Consider the following 22,177-nt stretch of genomic DNA (forward strand, 5'->3'; position numbering starts at 1 on the left):
AGTCAGACAAGTTCTGTGGCTGTTGTGACTAACCAAAAAAAAAACCCCCAAAACATTGAAACACCTGATTTCCTCTGCTGCTTTGATTGTCTAAGCCTCTACCACCACCTACCAAGTGACAAAGCCACCTGTCTGCCTCACAAGGCGCACATCAAAACTCATATGTCGACAAACAAGCATGGGTTTACGTCTTTTTAACTGCCCACTGGGTGGGCAACATCCCCCACCGGGGCCTTGCCCTTTCTTGGGGCCTAGTGACAGCCGCAGCCCAGAATACCGAAGTGGCTGGTGATTGCGGCCTAGGGCACGCTGATGTCATGGTGCGTGGTGTCCAGCAGGTGGTGTGTGCAAGAAATATGGAGGGAGAGGCTGATGTACTGGTTCTCTCTGGGGCATCCCCTGATTGTCTGTAAAATATGTTCCTGGGTAATGGGAAGCCCGTGGTGGTAGACAGCAGTATCCAGGGATCAGACGGCGGAAACGTTGTGCAAATCAACTAACGGTTCTGTGTTGAACAACAAGTAGCAGGCAACAGGCCTAAATGGTCAAACAGCAGATTATGGTACTGGAGTGGTCGTGGAGAGTGGTCCTCAGGAATTGTGCACCAGCCTGGTAGTAGATGCAGGCTGGGATAATTGAGATGGAGCTGTGTCCAAACTGTGGAAGCTGCAGCTCTGGATTTGAGTCTCCTGAGTTTCAGGGATTGGGTTCTGTGGCAGCACTGAAGGTGTACTCCACACTCTATCTCTCTCTTTACTCTGACTCTGCAGACTGGGCTGCTGACAGACTCTGAAGGATAGACTTCTGAGAAGGAGCATGAGATATGGGACCATGTGCTCCCACTGAACAAGGGTTTTATACTCCCCCTGGTCAGGTGGTAGCACCTCTTCAATCACACTCCAGTTTACAATACAGCCACATAATTGGATAACATCTTACATCCATTTAACTTTTGCCTTTCCAGGCAGAGGCTACAGCTGCAGATTACCTGAAATCTCCCTGCATTATCCCTTGGGTGAGTTGCGCAGGCTCACCAAATGGATCCTGACAGGTAGAGGGCCCTATTCGCAACTACCCCCTTGCCTATACGTTTGCAGGGGTGTTGCAAATGTAGTGGCTACTGGGCACTAGGTAGGAATCACTGGGAAGCACATACTTCTACCACCGAGGATTGCTGGACATCACTTTTTGCCTCCGGTTGCCTCTTCCTCCTCCTCTGCTTCCTCATCTAGTCAGTGCTTGTGTGTCACCACCAGTTTAAGCACAGCCATGGGGAACTATTTATGAAAACAGAAACTTTTTAGAAAAAGAGAAACTTTTAACAAAAACAGAACTTTTATAAAGAAACAAACTTTTTAAACAAACAAAAACAATTTACAGAAAGTTTTGTTCCCATGGCCATCATGCCTTTTGCGGGAGACGGGAGCGGAGGTATACGGCGAATGGGAACACAGTGTCGGCCGGCAGCACGGTGGGCGGGAGTTCGATGCAGCACAGTGCCGGACGGAGCAATGAAACGCTGAGCGGGAGTTTGATGCCGGCCAGCAGGGAGGGGGAGGAGGGGGGTTGGGTTGCTTTGGCAGGGGGGGGTTGGTTGGACAGGCGCACACTGCCGGTGGGAGCAGAGGGAGGTTGAACCAGGAGCAGAGGTATGCGGGGAGTGGGAGCACAGTGTCGGCCGGAGACCTGAAGCACAATGCAGGACGGTGGGGAGGGTGGCAGAAGCGAGGTTCGGGAGGGAGGTGGGTTCACGGTGCCGTCAGTGGCGGGGAGTATAGTGCCGGATGCATGGTGCCGCCCCCTCGCCGAGTAGGAGGCGCGCTGCCTGAGGCAAGATGCTCAACTCGCCTCATGGCAGGTGCGCCATGGTCAGTAGCTGCATGTAGATGTGTCAGTCACTGTGTGTGCATGTAGATTATGTGTCAGTAGCTGTGTGTGTATGTAGGTCATGTGTCGGTAATGTGTGTGTAGGGGGTAGCTTGCTGATCCGTATGGGGTCACGGATCATGAGAAAGGGGAACCGTAGTAGCACAAATTACGTGCTCACTGATGCTCCATTCATTGTGTATGGCACTGATGGAGATAGCCGAGAACGGTGCTCAGGTATCTCTGCCAGTGCCATACACAATGAATACAGAGATGAGAAGAGCAGCAGCTCTTTCAATTTGCAATACAAAGAACCCCATTCTCTTGATCCGCAGAGGACTCAATGGAATAGTTGCACTAACCATGGTTTATAACTATACTTGACCTGATATGGGGGGGATGGGGAATGCTTGGGGGCGTCTTCCTATAGTTCGCCTCAGGCAGCAGAGGGGCTAGGTTCACCCCTGAACACACCCTTAATGGCCTCCCTAAACTTATATTACTCCGTAATTTGACCCACAAATGAGGCTCCCTTCTTTCAAATCCCACTTGCAATGCCCCCTTATAGTAAGCCATATGTATAATGTCCCCTTCCTTTAGCCCTCACTTGTAATTCCTTCTTCTATGTAGCCATCCCTCTCATATACCAAATTGTGACCTCCTCTTAACCCATATTTGCTGAGAAATTAAAAAACATTTACACCCCTCATCAGGTCTCCTCTTTGATGGAAAAAGATATTTATTATTTTTTGTGTTTTGTTTATAGCTGTCTGTATCTGTTTTAAGAAAAAAATGTCACAATTACCATCACTTTAGAGGATCTATTGATCTTAAATGCTTTGATAAAAGAATTGGACTGCACAATGCAAATACACATGGCAGCATTAATTCTGATTTGATTTGTATGAAGCCATAAGAGAGGCATAAGGCCATGACTATGTCTTTAGGTCTATACCACAGCGAGAGGTCAAGATGTACAAACATTTCCTATAGAGTTTGAAGAGCTGCAATACTGCTTGCATCATTTCACTGTAAATGAAGTCCATTGAACTCTACTAAAGGGTACAGAGACCGCTATTTACGTAAAAGTATTCAATGACAAAAGTAAATGAACCAGTTTATTCTGGGTATATGTAGTAAACTGTATAGATTTTACAGTATAGCTTCTGTAGGTATTTGTTTATAGGATTTCATTTGAGGTGAATAAATGAAATAAAATGCGCTGAATGGAATAAAATTGGATTTTAAACACTTTAGAGTGTTGTGTAATAGGAGGATATTAAGATCGCCATGGAATTACTTGTATTCACAACGGCTTTGGGGCCCATACTGTACTCTTTCCCCTGCTTTCTGACCTACTGTAGACAGGGCCATATTTTAATATGTTTCTGCCCTAAGCATAGAGACTTTAAAGGAAATGTACCACATATCATATACCTATATGGTGCTCTGGGTCCTGTAACCAGCAGTAGGTTCAACCTGTGAAGCAGGACCTTGCATAGTCCGTTTACATACTGAACTCTACAAAAGACCTACCACAGCTGGCTAAAGCAGTGGAGTAAGATCCTCCCTATTGATAAATCTGCCCATAGTCTCTACAAGAGGAAGATTTGTGTTAAAATGATTAGTAAAAATTGTATGTGCAATATTCTGAATATTCTGAAAAAACTGAGTTTTACAGTCTTAAAGGTGTATTCTCGTCTGGGCATTCTCATCCAGATTCATTAATCTGCCATATATAAACATTTCTTCAATTAGATGTCATTAAAAGATTGTTTCTGTGTGAAGATAATTTCTCATAAATGTAGTCATATGGTCCCTTAGAAACCAGACTGACTCCATGGATACGGCCACCTCCGCTGGAGGGATTGCACAGAGACACAAAAGGTTTTGGTACATGAAATGTCCAAGAGTTACTGTATGTCCTACAGCCGTCCTGTGGTAATGATTGCTGAATCCAGGTGCTCAGGCAGGACTCAATAGCGCATGTCTGGCCACCACTGCCAAAATCTGAGGTGGTCGTAACCGAGGAAGCCATCTTGTTTCAAAGGGAACATTTATGAGAAATTATCTTCACACAGGAACATTTTTTTTAATAACATCCAATTGAGGAAATGTTTGCATATGGCAAATTACCGGTAATTAAATTTAACTGCCCAGATGGGAATACCCCTTTAAGTGTTGGTTCCACTATAAAAAAAATATATGTAGTAGAGTGTATTCGAATTTGTGCAATTTCCCGATGTTATAAAAGCACAGAGGGGGCCATAGCTCAAATGTTTGGATTCTTGAACCAACTAACTTCACATAGAGCTATAGTGCTGTAGATAAGAGTCTTCTGCAGTGTATCCAGCACTTATCACAAGGAGTGGCTGTGCCTGTGATGTAACTGCGACGTTGTAGCAGAAGACCAGTCTCTCCCCCTTTTTCTTCCTGACTAAACTATGCTGTCATAATCTGTATAACATTTATTTTAGACGCTCCATGTTCAGTAGTTCTCATCAGCCCTGGTTCGACGTAGATGTGTTCTGTTGCTGCTTACAATTAACTTAGAGTGTCACAACTACATTGTTCACACAACACAATCACACTGATTGACAGTTAATTTCACAGGCAATTAGCAAGACACACTCAATAAAGAAGTGGCTATGTAAGTGGGGACCACAGACCACTTCTCAGTACCAATGCTTTGTGGCTGATGTTTTGGTACATTTTGAATGTTGGTGCGGCATTCACACACGTGGTAGCATTAAACGGACTCTACAACCCACAAAAGTGGCTTCGGTATTGCAGCTCCTTCAGGATGGCAATGCAAGCTATGGCCAGAAGGTTTGCTGTGTCTGTTTGGTAGTGTCCAGAGGCTAGAGGAGCTAACAAGAGATAGGCCTGTACATCAGGGTACATAAAGGGGCAATAATCCAGCAGCAGGACTACAACCTCTGCCTTTGCGCATGGAGGAACAGGAGAAGCACTGCCTGAGCCCTGCAAAATGACCTTCAACAGCCTCAAATGTGCATTTGTCTGCATAAATGGTTAGAACCTGACTCCATTAGTATTGTATGAGGGCCCGACATCCACAGATCGATCTAATCTGGAATTTGCCAGAGAACACCAGGATTGGCAACATCGCCACCTGCGCCCTGTGCTTTTCACAGATGAAAGCAGGTTCAGACTGAGCACATGTGACAGACATGACAGAGTCTGGAGACACTGTGGAGAGCGATCTGCTGCCTACAACATGACAGGTTTGGCAGTGGGTCAGTAATGGTGAGGGGTGGCATTTCTTTGGAGAGCCGCACAGCCCTCCATGTTCTTGCCGGAGGTAGCCACACTGCCATTAGGTACCGAGATGAAATAGGACAATGCTAGGACCGGCTCGCTAGTTCCTGATTATGGAATCCAATTGAGCACATCTGGGACATCATGTCTTGCTCCATCCACCAACATCAAGTTGCACCACACACTGTTTAGGAGTTGGCTGATGCTTTAGTCCAGGTCAGGGCGGGCATTTCATCAAAGTTGGATCAGCCTGTAGTGTATTTTTGTGGGCGTGTTTACCTGGCCTGAATTGCTTAATAAATTTGATTTCCTTTATTATCGGTGCATGGTACAGGGAAGTTGCAGGGCCTGGCGACGGGCCGTTTCGCGCTTACTAGCGCTTTCTCAAACTGTTGAGGTCTTGAGGGTCAACGGTTTGAGAAAGCGCTAGTAAGCGCGAAACGGCCCGTTGCCAGGCCCCGCAACTTCCCTGTACCATGCACCGATAATAAAGGACTATTGCACGTTACGGTGAGTGCAGCTTCTCTTTTCTTCACTATTGATAGCTGAGCACCACCACGCTGTCCGACCACTAGGGCACTTTACCTCAGGACGCACCATTGGAAGGCAGATGACCACCGGTATTCTATAACTGGATAGTGCCCAGCAATCTCTTCATTTGTATAAATTTTATTTCCATTAATGATTTTTTTAGTGATTTTGTTGTCAGCACATTCAACTTTGTACAGAACAGTGTATTCAGTGTGAATATTTGATTAATTCGGATCTAGGATTTGTCATTTGAGTGCTCCCTTTTTTTTGAGCAGTGTATTTGCAATGTGCTACTTGTGCCCCAATGTAACATGTATTTTATTTGCCAATGAAGGATGCTTTCTGATACCAATTAATGGTTCGTCTTTGACCTAGCTTTGCCCTACTAGTACAATTGCCATAATAACCACAAACAGATCTGCTAAGAAAGCTGCATCAGACTTGGGTTTGATGGGCCAGAGATAATGGAGCTCATTTACTAAGGGCCGCGCTACTCAGTTTCGTTGGACTGTGCGACTTTTTCAGGGATTTCACAGCTCGCACAGGTATTTAACAAGTGTCTGAGCTGGGGTTTTGGTGCAAGGGATTGTTTTTTGGCTTGCATGCACGCAATTTAGGGGGCGTTTCGTCAGATGATCCGACAGATTTGGACTGAGCTCGGGATTTAACTTTCAAATTGTGTCGCAAGCCCAAACACTTACATGCAACATCATAAAGATGGTGAAATTTTTTGGACCTGAGCGGGATAAGCGACATATGCAGGATAAGCGACATATTTAGTGAACTCCGGGGACGGGGTAAATAAAGGTGCCCCAATGTTCTTGAAAGCCTCTACATCCACAGAACTACTTTGTAGATTGTATATTATAGCATAATATTTGTGTATTAACTAGAGATGAGCGAGCACTAAAATGCTTGGGTACTTGTTATTCGAGACAAACTTTTCCCGATGCTCGAGTGCTCGTCTCGAATAACGAGCCCCATTGAAGTCAATGGGAGACTTGAGCATTTTTCAAGGGGACCAAGGCTCTGCACAGGGAAGCTTGGCCAAACACATGGGAACCTCAGAAGGATGGAAACACCATGGAAATGGACAGGAAACAGCAGGGGCAGCATGCATGGATGCCTCTGAGGCTGCTTAATCGCACCATTATGCCAAAATTATGGGCATCAGCATGGCCATGACAGAGTTACCAAATGAGGCTAGATAGCATCTAAAACATGCAATAATTGACCCTGACACTATAGGGGACAGCATGCAGAGGCAGCGGCAGCAGTGGGAGGCTAGAGAGTATCATGGCGACATACCCTAAATGGACTCAGGCTTCACCAAAGGAGGTGAGCAAGAAGCGATGAAATGATTTCCTATGTGAACAAAAGGTTGATGGTATATTTAGTCGATAACACAGCATGGTGGCGACATAGTGACCAAGTTCCATAACGTATCTGGTGAAACACCCGAAAAAATGAGCCTGACACAGCTCTTTTGATAAGGGGACGACATGTGGAGGCAGCCATGGAGACGACTTCCATGATTAAGAGCGACAGTATGGGGCATTCATATTGCGCTGCTATGATTGCAAGTTCAAGTCTCCAGCATGGCGGCGACAGATGGGCCGAGTTCCACTATGTATCTGGTGAAACACCTGAAAATTCTGCCTGACACAGCTCGTTTGATAAGGGGATGATGTGCTGAATATCCTCTCATGCTCCAGCGTCTGGGGTATAGAGAGTTGAAAGTTGCGCATGGAGACATTGGTGGACGCTGTGGAGGATCGTGGAGGCAAAATGGACAGGAAACAGCAGGGGCAGCATGCATGGATGCCTCTGAGGTTTCCTAATCTTGGGATGGAGCTGGCGGTCCGCTGCCAGGCGAGCTTTCGCCTGTCCAAGCCCCTGTCTCTCGGCTCCTTCCCACCCAAAATGGGCCTGGGGGCCAGAAGCGTTTATTTTGAAAAAATTATAATTTTCAAAGCAGGCCGGGTCGTTTGAATATTTCACCTAGGAATAATGGAATAGCATAGTGGTTCTATTTTTAATTGTTTTTTCGGAAATGGTTTCATGATTAAGAGCGACAGTATTGGGCATCCATATTGCGCTGCTATGATTGCAACTTCAGGTCTCCAGCATGGCGGCGACAGATGGGCCGAGTTCCACTATGTATCTGGTGAAACACCTGAAAATTCTGCCTGACACAGCTTGTTTGATAAGAGGACGATGTATGGAGGCAGTGAACTAGTAGTAGATTAAAGGTGCTGCAGTTAAAACTATGTTAGTTGGACCTTGGGATGGAGCTGGCGCTCCGCTGCCAGGCAAGCTTTCGCCTATCCAAGCCCCTGTCTCTCGGCTACTCCCCAAACAGCACTTCTAAGAACCTTTTGTATAAGATCAAGTGTAGTAGTGTTCTTATAAGTTTGGGTTATGGCGGGTGAGGGGAATGTAAACAGATGCGCAAGAAGCGCTGAAATAATATCGGTAAATGATAAAAGTTTGCCAGTATATTTTGTGGATTACACAGCAGGGTGGCGACAAAGTTAACAAGTTTGATGTGGAAGCCATGAAAACAACCCAAAATTCTGCCTCACACAGCTCGTTTGATAAGGGGACGATGTATGGAGGCAGTGAACTAGTAGTAGATTAAAGGTGCTGCAGTTAAAACTATGTTAGTTGGATCTTGGGATGGAGCTGGCGCTCCGCTGCCAGACGAGCTTTCGCCTATCCAAGCCCCTGTCTCTCGGCTACTCCCCAAACAGCACTTCTAAGAACCTTTTGTATAAGATCAAGTGTAGTAGTGTTCTTATAAGTTTGGGTTATGGCGGGTGAGGGGAATGTAAACAGATGCGCAAGAAGCGCTGAAATAATATTGGTAAATGATAAAAGTTTGCCAGTATATTTTGTGGATTACACAGCAGGGTGGCGACAAAGTTAACAAGTTTGATGTGGAAGCCATGAAAACAACCCAAAATTCTGCCTCACACAGCTCGTTTGATAAGGGGACGATGTATGGAGGCAGTGAACTAGTAGTAGATTAAAGGTGCTGCAGTTAAAACTATGTTAGTTGGATCTTGGGATGGAGCTGGCGCTCCGCTGCCAGACGAGCTTTCGCCTATCCAAGCCCCTGTCTCTCGGCTACTCCCCAAACAGCACTTCTAAGAACCTTTTGTATAAGATCAAGTGTAGTAGTGTTCTTATAAGTTTGGGTTATGGCGGGTGAGGGGAATGTAAACAGATGCGCAAGAAGCGCTGAAATAATATTGGTAAATGATAAAAGTTTGCCAGTATATTTTGTGGATTACACAGCAGGGTGGCGACAAAGTTAACAAGTTTGATGTGGAAGCCATGAAAACAACCCAAAATTCTGCCTGACACAGCTCGTTTGATAAGGGGACCATGTATGGAGGCAGCTATATGGACGACTTTTGGAGGCAGCTATGGCGATGACGTGTGGAGGTAGCAATGGAGACAACGTGTGGAGGCAGCTAAAAAAACGACATATGGAGGCTGCTATGGAGACAATTTAATTTGGATAGTGCCTGTATGTGGCAGTCCAAAAAAGTTTTCAAACCAGAGGAGCAGGCAGGTGGTCCTCCAGAAAAATTAAATAGATTGAGTGTCTGTATGTGGCACTGCCAAAAATTGTTTAAAACAGAGGACCGGGTAGGTGGCCCTCCAGAAAAATTAAATACATAGAGTACTATAGCTAGAGCCAGTTGGCCCTGGCAAAAAATAGCCAGTTTCCTCTGCTTTAGTGTACAAAGAGGAGGAGAAGGAGGACAATGAGGAGGAGGAGTGTATTATTATTCAGGTTGAGCTTCTTTCACCTGGTGGAGAATGGAAATCCTGAGAAATACAGGCTTCTGACTTCTGAAAATCTAGCCCTCGCCACAGGAGCTTGACTACGTGAAACATTTGGCGCTGATGCACCAGCTCTGGCCCTGCCTCTCCGTCTCGCCCCACCACTGCCTCTTCCAACCTGTTCTGGTATAGGACTCGCCTCCGTCTCAGAAGCACTGTGTTCACCCGGCCTATCAACCCAGCTTGGGTCTGTCACCTCATCATCCTCCGATCCCTCAGTCTGCTCCCCCCTCGGACTTCCTGCCCTTACAACAACTTCACCACTGTCTGACAACAGTGTCTACTCATCGTCCGACACCTCTTTACACACTTCTTCCACTACGTCAATAATGTCATCATCACTCACAGACTGCGACCGGTGAAAAACCTGGGCATCGGAAAATAGCTCAGCAGCAACCGGACAAGTGGTTTGTGACTGTGGGAAGGGTCCAGAAAACAGTTCCTCAGAGTATGCCGGTTCAAATGCAAAATTTTGCTGGGAGGGGGCAGACTGGGGGGAAGGAGGCTGAGGCGGAGGAGCTGGAGGAGTGCTGATTTCGGTGACATGGGTGGACTGCGTGGAAGACTGACTGGTGGACAAATGGCTAGAAGCATTGTCCGCAATCCACAACATCACCTCTTCGCACTGTTCTGGCCTCAACAGTGCTCTACCACGAGTCCCAGTAACTTGAGACATGATGAACCTAGGGAGTGTAGCTCTGCGGCGTTCCCCTGCTCCCTCATCAGCAGATGGTGTCTCACTCGCCCAGGACCACAGCCTCTGACCCCTGCAGTAGTTGGACGCCCACGTCCTCTACCCCTAGGGTTAAACATTTTCAAAATTAAAGTGTAAACTTGAAATAATTTTTTTTTTTTTTTTTTTAAACAAAACAATGCTATCCTATTGCTATGGCTCGTTTCTAACCTACACTGACAGCACACAACTGGATTTTGTGCTGTGCCTGATGACTTTGAGTTATAAAAAGAAATAAACGTAAAAAAAAATTAATCAGAAGACTGTGCCTAATTCAAATCAAACCCCTAATAAATTGTCCCACTTCGGTGTTTCAGGTGGATATGTGTGTCACTAAGAGCTAAACACAATGGTCGCAAGTCTCCCTGCAAATTACTCACAATATGGTACTAGCTGCACTACTAGTGGCAGCAAGCCCAGCCACAAGCAAACCAAAAAAAAAGGAAAATAAAACGTTATTGTAGCCCTAAGAAGGGCTGTTGGGTTCTTGTAGAATCACTCCTGCCTAACACTATTCTAATAGAACACCCTAACGCTTTCCCTGTCCAGCAGCAGCTCTCTCCCTAGCGGCATCCAGACAGAGAATGATCCGAGCAGCGCGGGCAGGGGCTAGTCTATTCCAGGGTCACCTGATCAGGCCAGCCAACCACTGCTATCGACGTGTAAGGGTACCACGTCATGCTGGGTGGAGCGCAGAGTCTCCTGGCTTGTGATTGGCTCTGTTTCTGGCCGCTAAAAATCACAACGGCGGGAGATGCCATTTTCTCGAGCAGTTTCGAGTACGCTAATGCTCGAACGAGCATCAAGCTCGGACGAGTATGTTCGCTCATCTCTAGTATTAACCTATGAGAAATACACCATAGTGTCAAGTCAACAACTTGAGAAAGCATTGAATGTGCAAAACAGCCCATCGCCACACACTGTTTTTACTCATGTGCGGCATTGCTCAATGATGCAAGTTTGCATCGATACAGGTGAGTGCTGCCTATCTCTACTACAGTGGTCTATATCATAAAGACTTTATAATGTGCTGACCACCAACGGACTGTACAGATTATTTGACCCACCATTCTGCCTACCTCCGTTTGTTTTCCCTAAAGACACATGATGCAAGTGCATTCTTCTTGTATTGTTGACCATAGTGTCAAATGATTGCCCCATTCACTTTATGGGGGTATTTAGTGTTCTGGCGCAGAGGCCCGGAAACAATTGCGAATCCCAGCATTTGCCATTTTCTCTTTCTGGGGAGATTGGTCTGGCATGGGGCGTTTCTGTCCCCATGCCAGAACATTCGCTGCAGTGTATGAAAAGTTGCCGGCTGCGCTTATTTCCATGCCATCAGGCCACCAGCCAGATATATCAAGAGGCCAGAGCCTTTTAATCTAAATGGCTGCGCCTAGAGGGTCGCCGGACTATCATACACCGGTGTACGACAAATAGCCCCCATGAGCTTCATTTTGACCCTGGAGATCTGTGAAATCATACCTCCAATATAACAGTCATGTAGCTCACTACACAACATGCATACCTATTGATTCTGTCTCCCATATCAGTATCCCCTTCAAAATACATGGTTATTTATTTGCACTTTGTACATCCAAAACCAGTGTTGTAAGAATGATGAGACATGGAATAATCATGAGGAAGAATGAAGGAAGGTTCTGAACAGAAGGGGGCGTATCTGGTAACTTCCCCATAGCATTTCTGGCTAATTAACAATTTATTGAAAATGGATCTCACCCTCTCACCCAGCCAAATCAGTTCCCTACACTGTACGGAGGAGACCCAATCAGGTCGGAACAATGCTGTCTACACTTGGGAGTCTGTTCCTTCTGGGATATACTGGTTTGGTTATAATCCCGTATCATGTCATAAGGCATGCTTGATGTCAAGGGCGCCGCCTTAAAAGGTAACTTAAAGAGGCATGGTTTTCCTCATCACAGCCTGGAAAACTTTGCATATTTTCCCAGAAATATTAATGAGCATAGAGCGAATGAGAATATACAGTATATAGTCTGCAGGAGAAAAGAAAAGGCTCGTGCTTTGACTACTTAAAAGGAACCCGTCAGGCAAAATAACCCCCCTAAACTAAATATATTTTCATAAACTGCCATTAGAAAGCATTGCCTCTATCCCTTCATTGTCCCTCTACATGCCTGTAAACTTAAGCAATGAGGTCCTAAAGCTGTATGCAAATGACCTGTGAAATGTCCAATGAGTCATTAGCATATTCAAGCTGTCTGGCTTATTCAGGAGTGGGAGGCACAGCCATATCCCCAGTGCTTGATGTACTTGCTGGTGGCCTCATTTACATAATAAAGAATAGATGATTTTATAATGATTAATGTATGAATTGACTAGATAAAGGCTGGGATAGGATCCTTGTGAGCTGCTCTAACAGGTAGTAGTGACAGAAATAGTGACAAAGACCTGATGACAGGTGTCCTTTAAGGCCTCTTTCACACTTGTGTTGCAAATCACGTCAGAGTCTGATCAGAGAGCAATCAGGGTTAGGTCAGTTAAAAACTGACTTTTTTTAAATAAGAGTTCAATCGGTTTTCAGACAGGGTTTGTTCAGAGTTTTTCACGTGTGTATTTTTTCACACACTTGAAAAAGACTTATGACTGTCGTCTAGCTTTTCTATGGCAATTGATCAGTGAAAAACACATTGCACTTGCATACACGTATGTCTCAGACTGGAGTGCGTTTTTATGCATCTTTCACACGTGTAACTTGCAAAAGTAGAGCATGCTGAGATTTTAACACACGTGTGTGAAAAAAATGTGACAACACCCATGCAGTGCAATGCAATCTCTGCATGTCATATACAAGCGCAGAACATGCACGTGAAAAATGCAAGTGTGCAAGGAAAGGCTGGTCACAGGATATTATTGTTGTAGGACCATGGTGTACAGAGTGCTGGGGGACAGGGAAGCAGGGTATTTTAACGGTGAACCAGACACTTTAATTATACATTTTTTTTTTCTTCAGTGGACAACCCCTTTTGCATTTTTATTTTATAAGCATTGTAAAATATAACATTTTTCGTCATCAAAGCCACATGGGCTCTCTGAATCAAATACTTCTAAAGGCTAAATTCAGATGAACGTGTGTCCGCCGTAACAGTACGGGGGGCACACGTCGGGCCTGGGGGAGGAGGAGGGGGTGAGCAGCTCCCCTCTCAATCACGATACATTGCATCTGTACTTTACTGTAGCTTTGACAATCCCAATATTTTGAGCCTAGGATATGCATAAAGTATAAAAAGTTGATGAGGACTAGCGCTATGGCTTCTCTTCTATCTTCTTAATTAAAGAAAATCTACCTTCAAAAAACAAACATGACACACCAGGGACACTTACTCATAGATCCAGGCACCGTGGCTGTGGTCATTTTCTTATATTTTTTATCCTTACTTGCCTTCCCCTCCCTGAAGCAAGGGCCTGAGTAGCCCTTCTGGCTTATAAACATAATTTAAAAAGTTAATTTTAGAAAGGAGGCGGCCATGAATAACAAATATAAGAAGATTTCCACAGTCACGGTGCCTGGATCTATGAGTGAGTGTCCCTGGTTTATCCATGCTTGATGGTAGATTTCCTTTAACTATAATTTTGTGTTGTTTCATAGTAGGGACATGGCTAACCTAATAAAAATAATGGGAATTGTGCACAGATTTATCAAGAAAGAAGCCAATAAGTGTATGAAAGTTGGAACAAGTTTTCTGAATGAACCCATTTATTTCTTGTAAACAGCAGAACAAAAACAGCAGCATTGGTTTATCATTACATTTTCTTAACATCCAGGGGGTTCAATATATACATTAATTACTCAAAATGAAAAATAGCTTAAAAAAATAAGACTTTCCAAATTAAAAAAAATGTATATACACATAAAATGCATCTTACGAAATGAAGTCATTAGTGGGAAACTTTGTGCACTTTGCATCTTTCTGCAACAAAATAGCCTTTATCTCAGAGGCCCAGTACAGCAAATGTACTAGATATGACCAAATAGCAGCACCATGAAATATGCTATTAACTGGAGAATAGCAAAAATTGCCTAATTAGCGAACTCAAAGTAAAAACCAGATTTCTCTAATAAAAGAAATCAGAAATTGAAAGTGCAGGTGCTTAATAATAAAATGTAGCTCAGATAGGCATTGGGATATTGTATAATAAAATGACAATGTATTCCCACTGAATGAATATATATTCAAGTTCACACATAATGACTTATTTACAGGATTGTTAAAGACACAGAATGCAGTATTTCACTCAATATTGTGGTGTTTTACCATATGTTGTCCCATCTACAGTACAATATAGACTCCACCTATATAGAACACACCAGAAAAGTTAATATTTTACTGTTAGATTAATATGTTCTTCTGAAATTCATAATTATTTTTTACTTTTCAAATAAGTTATACACATGCCTATACAGTGGGTATATCTTAAGGACATTTTTGATTTAATTCATACGATCCTCAAATTTGTCATATGTAAAATTGTGCATTTTTGGATTAAAATATTATAAGCAATGCAGCTCTTCTAAAATTGCTAAATGAGTTTTGGACAGTCTTTATGAGAAAATTACGATAAAATATTATTTATAATTGCCCGAATGTTCTGTTACCCAGAGATTGTAGCAATATCATAGTCACTTGTAGAAGGAAAGCCTTTACCCAGCATTTGGACATTTTTAGCATTAGTTATTCTGGCCATCATAGACACTGGTTTTTCAAAGTATCTAACAAGAGCCGGCTCTGTCAAGAGAGATGCAAGAAACTGTTCAAATGTTACAGCCCAGTCTTGGTCAAGGCTAGTACTGACAGGCAAAGCAGCTTGATGGCGACTTCTCACAAGGATGGTGTCATCACCAATATCTTCACATTGCAGTTTATCATCTTCATGTGACCCAGCACTCAGCACAGAGTAAGAAGACATGGAACTATCGTCTTTCGTCTCATCATCAGATATGAGCATAGATGAGCAGGCTCTCGGAGAAGAGTCCTCAAGCTTGACCTCCTCCATTTGATCAGAGTTGATTTCTTCTGTATTATCACTGGATGTATTGTTGGTGGAGAAAGCTTCTGGTTGCATATACTGGTATGTTTGGATGGGCTTCTTATCATGGACAATACTTGGAGTTCCTTTACTGCTGTGGCTGGAAGCGTCTTCTGGAGGCTGCAAGGACAAAAGCTTGCCCATGTCCCCAATCTCGAGCAGTAAGCTGGTAACTGCTGCTGTTGCCTGGTATAGTTCTTGTTCCCTTGGATCTTCACTAAACATACTGTACATGGTCTTACACAATTCAATAAACTGCCCCTAGAAGTAATCAAAGACACCATGAAAAACTACATGGAGCAACGGTGTTGCTCTGGTGGAACAATTTCATAAAATAAACTTAATACCTTTTACATTTTTAAATTTCTCTTTAATTTGATCAAAATCCCAACCAATAGGCAGCCCCACCGTTATTTATTATATTCCTAATGAGGTATAACTTGCTGTTCTATATGTTGTAGACTGGAATAAATGGTACAAGCTACTAATATTCTTCCATTAATATCAGTTACCAGGATCTTGCATGAGCAACTACAGATGTACTAGATGGAAACACAGACTAGACATCCTAAAAATATTCCAGACATCTAGTGGTTGATGCCAAATAATACAATTGGTGCCCATTATAAGTATATTCAATTTATTATGGCGCATCTTAAAGCTATTTATTTTAAAAGGTATTTTTTTGTTTTATGACTTATCATTTTTGCCATGTTACAAAATTTTTAAACTACGTCTTCAAATGTAATGACGTAAAGATGACAAAGTCAAAATGTAAACCATCCACCCAGCCAGTAACAAATAAATCATATTAATGTGATGTAAGCACCTGGATCATATAGATCAATATAAATACAGTATACATCATTTACAGCTCTGAAATACCTGGTTCAGCTTGGTTAATTCTTTAGCCTCCTTTTGCTTAGACTGGTTCTCCTGTGCCCATATCCGGAGATAATTTCGGTTATCCTGACTTGTTTTCTTGACTAATATTGTAATACAAATCAGTTATCATTTCAGTAGAGTAAATGAACAAATCCCCACATTACTGGCCCTACTAACACAATACAGACACTGACAGCTAGGGGTTACCTTTAGCTGTTTTAAGACTGACTGCAACAAAGCCTTCTTCTGTTCTTTTCTTGCTTTTCAACTCAATTGCAGCAACTTAATGACAACATAGGAAATGAAGAAACATCTCTTCATCATCAATTGTGGCATAAATAGAAATAACTTATATATAACCAAGCAGTAGGTACAACTATATAAGCCCCTAATGGTTGCCTGGAGCCATCAGAGCAAATAAATCAAGTATGTGCATCCAAACACTGGACCAGCCAGACACATGTAATACAGGAGGTCAGTGACCGGCTGCAATGGTCACATGAATGATGTGTAATCACTGTGAAAGGACTAGCTGGGACCACCAGAGTATTAGCACCGGAGACATGCTGGCATATACTTTCCCAGTTTGAGTGATTTCTATTTTCCCGACTGTGCCCATTAAAAAAAAAACAAAAAATACTCCATAGCAGCACAGTTTTATTGCACCGTAAGTATATAATAACATGTTATTTTGGAGATCAGGACATTGGAGCATGCTGTAAGTTCCTGCTGTCCCTTTACATTTTGCCTGGCAGCTTAAAGCCCTAAAGTCCACAGACTATTGTACATGTTGCTACTGTTTTAGGACTTTTGTAGCATTGCCAAAATTAGAAAACCAACCACAAGCTACAAAACAGCAGTCCCTGCTGCCAATCACAGCTACAGAACAGAGAACAGCAACGTCAACCAATGACAACTCTCAGTATTTCACCTATGTACCTTAATAGGGGAGAGGGGGGTGATTTTATCATCACTGTTTGTGACAAAACTTTGTAAGACATCAGACTAAGCAAACATTACTAAGTGGTTTCTAAATAAAAGTTGCAGTCTGAAGCCAAATACTAAACATGACTGGGGAACTAAAGGGAACCTGCCATTCAAATTAACTCATCCAAAATAAATACTTCATAAAAGCCTGTGATAAAGGATTGCCCTTATCCTTAACCCCTTCCCGCCGCAGCCCTTTTTCATTTTTGCGTTTTCAATTTTCACTCCCCACATTCAAAAATCTAACTTTTTTATTTTTCCATGTACAGAGCTATGTGACAGCTTATTTTCTGCATAATAAATTACACTTCAAAATGGTGGTATTTAATATTCCATGCCGTGTACAGGGAAGCGGGAAAAAAATTCCAAATGCAGTGAAATTGGTAAAAAAACGCATTTGTGCCGTATTCTTGTGGGCTGGGATTTTACGGATTTACGGATTTCACTGTGCACCCCCAAATGACAGGTCTGCTTTATTCTTTGGGTCGGTACGATTACAGGGATACCAAATTTTTTTGGGGGGATTTTGCATTCTTCTGGCGCTAATAACTTTTTCATACTTTGGTGTATGGAGCTGTGGGTGGTGCCATTTTTTGATGACATTTACAATTAGGACTGTACAACCTTTTGATCTCTTTTTATAGAATTTTTACATTTTTTTTAAATGGCAAAAAAGTGCCATTTTCGACTCTGGGCGCGATTTTCCGTTACAGGGTTAAACGCAGTAAAAAACCGTTATCATATTTTGATAGATTGGGCATTTTTGGACGTGGCGACACCTAATGTGTTTATGACTTTTACTGTTTATTTATATTTGTATCAGTTCTAGGGAAAGGGGGGTGATTTGAATTTTTAGGTTTTTTTATTATAAATTTTTTTTTTTTTACTTTTTAAAATTTTTATTTTTACTATTTTTCAGACTCCCTAGGGTACTTTAACCCTAGGGTGTCTGTACGATCCTATCATATACTGCCATACTACAGTATGGCAGTATATGGGGATTTTACTAGTCATACATTACAATGTGCTGATAGCACATTGTAATGCATGGGTTAACCCGAAGTAGTTTCGGGCCTTCGTGAGACCCGAAGCTACCATGGCGACAGATCGACGATGAAGCCGCCGGCACCTTTGCCGGCTGCGATCAGCAGTAAAACACCCGCGATCTGTGCCGGCACCGATCGTGGGCGTTACAGGTAAGCCTTTGCTGCAATAAGCAGCAAAGACTTACCGGCTATGGAGAGGGCTCGGCCCGCGACATGTGACGTACTATTACGGGAAGGGGTTAAATGATTTCTCACATGAAATCACAGCATGCCTCCATACAGGTATTGGTAGAACAAGTCCATGGGGGCTGCTGTGATTTCATGCGATTTAGATACAGATTTGGGGTAGAGTTTGTAAATGTTTGTAAATGTTAGGGTTAAAAGATCTTAGATGACATCACCCTGGTCACATGCCCTGAAGTGCTGTATGGTGAGAAGAGACAAAGCATAAGGAGGAGCCACAGGACTGGGCTGAGGAAGGGTGGTATTTAAGTAATTTGACTATGGGAACCTGTCACTAGCTGTATTTGTGAAAAATGTGGTGACAGGTTCCCTTTAAATTAACTCCTTCTGTATTTTGCAGCAGAAATTGCACCCCTGATCATCAGATGTATTCATCATTTTGTGCCTTTTTGTGAGGCATGGTCGCAGGGTTTTTTATTTTGCTCCTATTTCGACAGATTTAAAGACTGTTGGCACCAAAACAACAAAAGGTTTACCAACTATCAAACCCCTTCCTTAATGCCCTTGCCATTTCTGTGTAAGGTGTGCCAAATACATAAAGGATATATCTAACATCAGTTTAGTGATGGGAGATGTGTCCTTGTAAGAAGTTCCTGAGGAACAGCATTCCTCAGGGCTTCTTATATTATATTATAACTATATACTCCGCGTCCCAATCCCCACAGGACATAGATAGGTGACGGATGAGGCCGCTAGTGCTCCAGGGGGTGTGCATACATTGAAATATGAGGCTCCATGAGGCGCTTGGGTGATGTAGCCTGAGCGCCCCAAGGTAATTAGCATAACTTTTATAACTCATGATATAGAGTTATGATGAAAGAAGTTTAGAGGAACATTGTTACTAGGATACATCTACCATCACTAAACTGATGGTAGAAGTCCTTTAAGACAACGTACAATCGCAGTGCAAAACACCACTTTTTACCTCCTACAGTAAAGAATAGTTGGGAGAGAAAGAAGTATTTATATTAAAAATCAGCTAAAATAAATCTAGGTTGTAATAACTTATTACTGCCAAATTAAAAAAAAAAAAAAAAAACACTGCATTTAACCCACTGGTGACCAGAAATTAACACAAGCTTTTACAGATGTTGACATACCATGGCTACATTCAGGTGCAATGTCTTCAAAGAAGTATTGTGTGGCCTCAAATGCAGAATCTGGTTCTTCTTGGTCTGGTGACAGGTCTGAAATGGTCAGTAAGATAATATCACTATACAGGTTGAAGGTCTATGGATGGAATATTCCCCCAATGTACTAAACCGAGTGTGCACAAGTTGTAAACTTGGATGTTATTTGCAGGAACATGTGTGGTTGATCTAATGCTGTAAAGAACTCACCAGGTAATATGTGCATTCTGTACAACAGCTTCAGTTTTTCTGTAAGGTCCCCATGGCAGGCTGCACCTGAGGAAAAATATTATTACAAAAAGGTTATGAAAGGAGACACATTATCGGATAAAAGCAATACACCTCCCTGGTGTCTTCCTGCAGATGAAAAATCAGAGTGAACATTGTTATCATGATGTGTAAACTAACTGGCTTATGAAATTTGGCCACTAGAGGTCACCCTCATCTTGGTTAAAAGCATTCTTGGTCATCGTTCTATATCTAATTATACTAACCTTGGTTCCCGGCCTAGATCATTGCCCTTTGCTATTAGCATATTTATTTTTTTCATGTTTATAATTCCCACCAACACTTATGTTACTGTTTTTTCCTGTATTCCTCTTTTTGCTTGCCCTCTTATTTTATCTTTGTTCTCTTTTTTATATTACAAAGTAGATCGATACATAGATTTGTTATTTGTCGCCAAATCCCAGAGATTCTGACAGTACAGTTGCTTGGTCAACTACAGTTCTGTGCAAAAGTTTTAGGCAGATGTGGAAAAAATGCTGCAAAGTAAGAATGCTTTCAAAATTGTTTGAATAGTACTAGTAGTTTATCAATCAAGCAAACAAAGGAAATGCAAAGAAAATCTGAAAGAGAAACAACTTGGAAAACCAACCACAGATCTCCAGTAGATTTAGTTTCGCTCAATTCCTACCATATCTTCATGTATCCCATCATGTAATTCAGTCAGCAATTTTACTTGTGAAAGCATTCTACCTTTGTAGCATTATTTTCACACCCGCCAAAACCCTTAGCATAAAGTATTCTTGTATGTCTGCTGTTTATTCTTTTACAGTAGTGGCTGATATTTGTTTGCATTTCTATGTGGATAAGTCTCCTGCACTGCAAAATGGATTCACTCACCGAAGACTGTGCAACACCCCTACCAACGCATAGGCAGAGTGGTAGTTGTGAATAGCGCCCTCTCCATGTCAGGAGCGGTTAGGCAGAATGATCACCTCTCTATGAAGTCTCTAAGTACTGGAGAACTTGGTGATTAGTGAGTGGGGCAGTGCTACCACCTGACCAAGGGAATATATAAACCCCTGGTGGGCGGGAGTACATGGTCTTAAGTTTTAGTTCAGTAGGTTCTTCTGAGAGAACCAGACTCATGGTCTGTCTGTGATAGCAAGTGTCCCATACCAGGAACCACAGGTGCCGCAAGCCATTGCCTAGCACCCAGGGCAATTCAGGAGACTTTAGACCAGAGCCGAGATCCAACAGCCGGACTCCGCTCCATTTCTATCACCCTAGCCCGAATCCACTACTAGGCTTTCTTCCTGTGGACCAGCTCTCCATGGCTCTTCTAGCTTGCCGAATCCACTGCTAAAGCTGCTGTTATCGTTGGGCCGTTGCCCACTGTTCAATAAAGAACTGCAAGTTGATTTTCACAACGTTGCCTCCGTCTGATCCAGGGTGCTTACCACCAAGGACTTCCCCATCTGTCACCCAGGGATTCATCCTACCGACACCTCAGGGGTTGCACCAGAGAGAAACCATTGTAGCAGTCTCTCCCTCAATATTTATTGCACACACAACCTGCTGGAGACCTGCCAGGCTGTAGGTCAGCCCTCTGATCCCCATACCAAGCACCATGACCACAGTATTCTGGGCCCCCGGCTGCCTCCTGGCCACAAGAAAAGGCTAGGCCCTGATGCGGGATGTTGCAACTATAATGTTATTTCAAAAAAATTTTGAAATCATTTTTTACACAAATATAACTCAATAAAAATACTCACTCAGTCCTGACACAAACTCTCGGAAGTTTATTAAACCATCGCCATTGTTATCCAGCAGCCTGAAGAGGCGGAAAGCCATGATATCTGTGTGTGTCCCACATGCCCATGGGAACAGGAGGATAAACATACTCTTGAACTGTTGGAAATCTATGCGGTATTGCTCCAGATAAGGTAAGGATGGGTCATGGCGCTCTGTGGAACTGCTGGTGCCACCCCAGTAGCAGCTGGTGAGGTGCTCAGCCTGAAATAATACATATAAAAGGTCATATAGAGGTAAACCTTACCCTCTTAACCACCACAAACCAACATTTTGTTATAAAGGGGAACATAGTTCTTGCCACCTAACCGAAAATTTTTAGATGGAAAGCAAAACTGCACCCTCTCTCTAAAAAGTTTTATATTTCCCTTTGGGCTTTTTGCCAACTTCTAGCCCCAAAGATATAAGGTGCCCTCCCATTGACAGACATTTTCTTATCGATCAAAACAAGTACCGTATATACTCGGGTATAAGCAAAGTTTGTCAGCACAATTTTTGTGCTGTCAATCCTGCTATTA

General features: G+C 43.0%; 2 protein-coding genes across 3 annotated transcripts in view; one reads left to right on the plus strand and one right to left on the minus strand.

Annotated features, from left to right (window-relative positions):
• The window catches only part of ZNF330 (zinc finger protein 330), a 255,252-nt gene that overhangs the window by 45,243 nt on the left and 187,832 nt on the right, over positions 1 to 22,177 (plus strand). The gene's annotated exons all lie outside the window — the stretch shown is intronic.
• TBC1D9 (TBC1 domain family member 9) overlaps positions 13,983 to 22,177 on the minus strand; it is a 37,710-nt gene continuing 29,515 nt past the window's right edge. For both annotated transcript variants that reach the window (XM_072119480.1, XM_072119487.1), the window contains exons 16-21: positions 21,623 to 21,863; positions 19,833 to 19,898; positions 19,593 to 19,679; positions 16,424 to 16,498; positions 16,217 to 16,317; positions 13,983 to 15,592 (exon numbers count right to left, since the gene is read on the minus strand). In XM_072119480.1, coding sequence (XP_071975581.1) covers positions 14,897 to 15,592; positions 16,217 to 16,317; positions 16,424 to 16,498; positions 19,593 to 19,679; positions 19,833 to 19,898; positions 21,623 to 21,863 — 1,266 coding nt within the window. In that variant the 3' untranslated portion in view covers positions 13,983 to 14,896. The remainder of the gene's footprint in view (positions 15,593 to 16,216; positions 16,318 to 16,423; positions 16,499 to 19,592; positions 19,680 to 19,832; positions 19,899 to 21,622; positions 21,864 to 22,177) is intronic.

This window comes from Engystomops pustulosus, chromosome 1 (assembly GCF_040894005.1).
Source record: "Engystomops pustulosus chromosome 1, aEngPut4.maternal, whole genome shotgun sequence".
Classification (NCBI taxonomy): Eukaryota; Metazoa; Chordata; class Amphibia; order Anura; family Leptodactylidae; genus Engystomops; species Engystomops pustulosus.